Source organism: Cricetulus griseus, chromosome 2 (genome assembly GCF_003668045.3).
Source record: "Cricetulus griseus strain 17A/GY chromosome 2, alternate assembly CriGri-PICRH-1.0, whole genome shotgun sequence".
Lineage (NCBI taxonomy): Eukaryota > Metazoa > Chordata > Mammalia > Rodentia > Cricetidae > Cricetulus > Cricetulus griseus.
Window position 1 is genome coordinate 245,058,234 of NC_048595.1, and position 3,428 is coordinate 245,061,661.

The 3,428-nt window shown below is 46.7% G+C and overlaps 1 protein-coding gene across 1 annotated transcript; it reads right to left on the reverse strand.

Annotated features, from left to right (window-relative positions):
* Positions 1–697: 697 nt before the first annotated feature.
* Positions 698–2,219, reverse strand: Tmem200a (transmembrane protein 200A). Its single transcript, XM_035439079.1, has one exon. The coding sequence runs from the start codon at positions 2,217–2,219 to the stop codon at positions 744–746; it is 1,476 nt and encodes a 491-aa protein (XP_035294970.1). The 3' UTR covers positions 698–743.
* Positions 2,220–3,428: the final 1,209 nt, after the last annotated feature.

A 3,428-nucleotide genomic window follows, 5' to 3' on the forward strand; every position in this document is an offset into this window, starting at 1 on the left:
ACTATCTTCATTTCTTAGGCAGCAGTTTCTCTGCATGTGTCAAGACAGAAATTCTACATACTACATTGGATCATTCAATTTTCAAATCAATTTGCTGGGAAGTTTTGACTCTGAGGCTAATAGCTTTTTGATAACCATCCCTAAACCATGGCCTTCTCAGTCATTGCTTCTTTCATTAAACTATCATCCTATCAGAGCTGGTGTTGAAAAAGGATCTACTTCCCACAAAGAGCGTAGAGTAAGAATCACAACAGATATAATGGAAATTGCTTCTCTTTTAGTAATGCAAGCAATCCAATATAAAACAATCATTCAGAAAAAAATACATCTTACGATTGCACGCACCCTCACTTATAAATACGTCCATTGAGTACTGGACCTGAGCTGAACACTTCTTGCCCACACTTTGGTGCCCTATACCTTCTGCACTGGCCACTTCATTCTATGAAGATGATAAATTGGCGATAGGATTTAAAAGTAAAGCCAAGTTCTTAATATGAATGCAGGTATTTTGTCTTCATGTCAACAAAGGAAACCATGCTTTCAAAGAGTGAGAAAACAAAATCCCACGTGATAATCTACAGTACTGCAGGGAAAGGAACCCATACATACAGCCATCTTCATTACAGAATAAACCAGCCATTTCTAACACACTACCATTTGATTTAAAAGGCTTAAAACCAATGCTTTAGGAAGGAAAACACTGGTGAAAATATATCTCCTTGGAAAACTATTTTTAAACACTAGAATCTGGTTTCAGACGTTCCCCGCTTCAAGTTGTTACTCAAAAACTCATCGTGTTCAAAGCTCAAGTTGTTATGGGATCTTGATATCATAAGAAGTTTCTCTTTATTAGTAAAGTCTTTTTTGATCGCTGTTTGGGGAACCAGCAACCGATCCATGGGGTCCTCTTTGTTCTCCAGTTTCATGTATCCTTTGCTGTTACTTCTATCCAACCGAGGCCAACTCGGGTGTTTCCTCTGTTCGGCCTGCACTGTGAGTGTGGAGGGACCCCGCTCTAAGTCTAGGGATTTAGAGTGGGAGGAGAGGAAATGTAAGGATGTATTGGATCCAAACTGTCTTCTGGCAGCTCCAGGAGACAACAGCTGCCCAGTCCCGGGTCCCAGGGCCACAGAAGACTTGTATTGACTCGAGAGGGATTCTCCAACGGAATTGTTCCTTGGCAGTAATGTGCTGGAAGGCTGGAAGGCCTCACCAGAGCTGGGCAGTGGGACCATAAGGGAATCCATAGAAAGATTCCTGGATCTGCTTTTCAGGTTGTCTGCCACCTCAGTGATGCTGTCTATACCGGGCTCATCAATGACACAGTTATTAAGTTTGATCACAGGCAGTGTGAAAGCGCTGATGGATGACGACACAATCGATTTGGTGTCACACTTCTTGGAGCTGCTGGTCTTGTCATCGGTGGTCTTGGATGGAGGTGGATAAAGACCAAAGACAGAGACTGCGCTGTCAGACAACAAAGGGGGCATGAGATGCCCCAGGCTCTTACTTTCACTCAGCATCAGTTCATCCTCCTCCACCGAGCTGTCCACACGGAAGCTGTTGCGCAACCCTGAGAAAGAGGCCAAGGTGGTGGCGGCCAGTCTGGATGCGCAGGGACTGCCATTCTGCTTCACTTCCACATCTCCCAGCAAGCCCGCATACAGGCCATTCGCCTGCTTCTGCTCCTTGAGTCTCAGGGTGTGGATGTCGATGACCGTGGAGTAGATATCCCTCATGTGGATGATTTTGGTTTCCTTGTCGCGGTTCTCGTGAAGGATGGCGTTGGCACAGATGAAAATGAAGATACCGATGCCCATGGTGAATGGGCCAAGCATCTTCATCTTGTCAGAGTGCAGATGCTGCTCAAAGAAGCGCACCACCACGCCGCCCTGGTTCCGAACCACCTGTGTCTCATTGGTGGACAGGGTGGTCTCTGCGTCAATGAAATGCTCCTTCTGGGGCCAGTATCCAAGCACTGCCATGGCGATCCCTATGATGGACACCAGCACTCCCAGAATGAGGAAAAAGCCAGAGGGAGAATAAAGCCGGATTTTCCCACGAACCACCACAACATCAGCACGCGGGCGCCGTCGGACTGGTTTCTGGTCCTGAGCAGCAGGCGCTGGGCTGAGGTTGACATGTTGCTGGGACCTGGCGGAGTCCTGTCGCTTCAGGGCTGCCAGACCGGTGATGACTCCCCCAGTGGCAATCATAGCTTCCTCTTGTGCTCTGAAAAGAAAGGAAACAGTGATCCACTGGTGTGCCTGGGGAGGCTTTGCACTTGAGTTTGAGAACCACTTACAGGGAACTTTGGCTGCTATTGTTCCACATCATAAAGATAGAAGAATAACTTTTAAATCCTAACAGTTGGGGAAAGGGTTATGTTGATTGACTAACGGGGATTTCTGGGCATTTCTCTCTTTCTTCTTTGTAGGGAGACACTGTAACCACGCCCCCTAAGGGCTGGCTACAGGTGTGCTTAACCACGCCTGTCAGGGCGTGGTCAGGTGGGTGTTCAGGATGATGTGTGGGGTTTCTTAAGGTGCGGGAGACACTGGGAACCCCTTCTCTCTGGCCTCCCTAGCTTGCTTCCTCTGGGCATGCTCTGGCTTGTGCTTGGTTGGTATTATCTGAATAAAGATATCTTAACCTACAGGTTCACACCTCACTTCTCACATTAATGCCATGTGAGCTCAAGAAAAATTTTGTTTAAATAATTTTTGTCACCTAATATGCTAAGCTGTCCCTTGGTAACAATTCCCCCAACCCAGACACAGAACTTTCCATCATTATTTATGTCATTTCAAAGAAACGGGGACTTGGGTAGAAAGATTGGTCAGCTGTTAGTGTCTGCCTTGCAAACATGAGGAACTAGTCATTTCTCCGCCAGACCTGGATGTCCTGGCATGCTCACGTGAGCCTGGCACTGGGGAGGATGAGACAGGAGGAGCAGCTGGGCTCCCAGGCCTCCCAGCCTGGAGGAACCCACCAGTTCTAGGCTACTGAGAGACTTTCTTAAAAAGCAAATGTAAGGTGGATGGCATCCTAAGCAACAGCACTAGATTTTGGCTTCTGGCCACACACACACACACACACACACACACACACACACACACACACACACACACACACACGAAAAAAATACAGATCACTGAACAGGCCAAAGGTAAGTCTCAGACTTACCAAAAGAACACACTCCAAGCACTCATGGTGAAAAGTCACCCATGAGCCCTTTCTAACAAAAAACAAACAAACAAACAAACAACAACAACAAAACAAAAACAATAGCAAAAAAACTCCCCTCAAAACTCTTCCCTTAAGTTTTCATCTTCTCATCTCCCTGCTCCTCTGGATAGCTTTGGCCTCTTTTCTATCCAACCTCTCTCTTCCTACCTCTCCTATCTCTACACTGACCTCGCTAT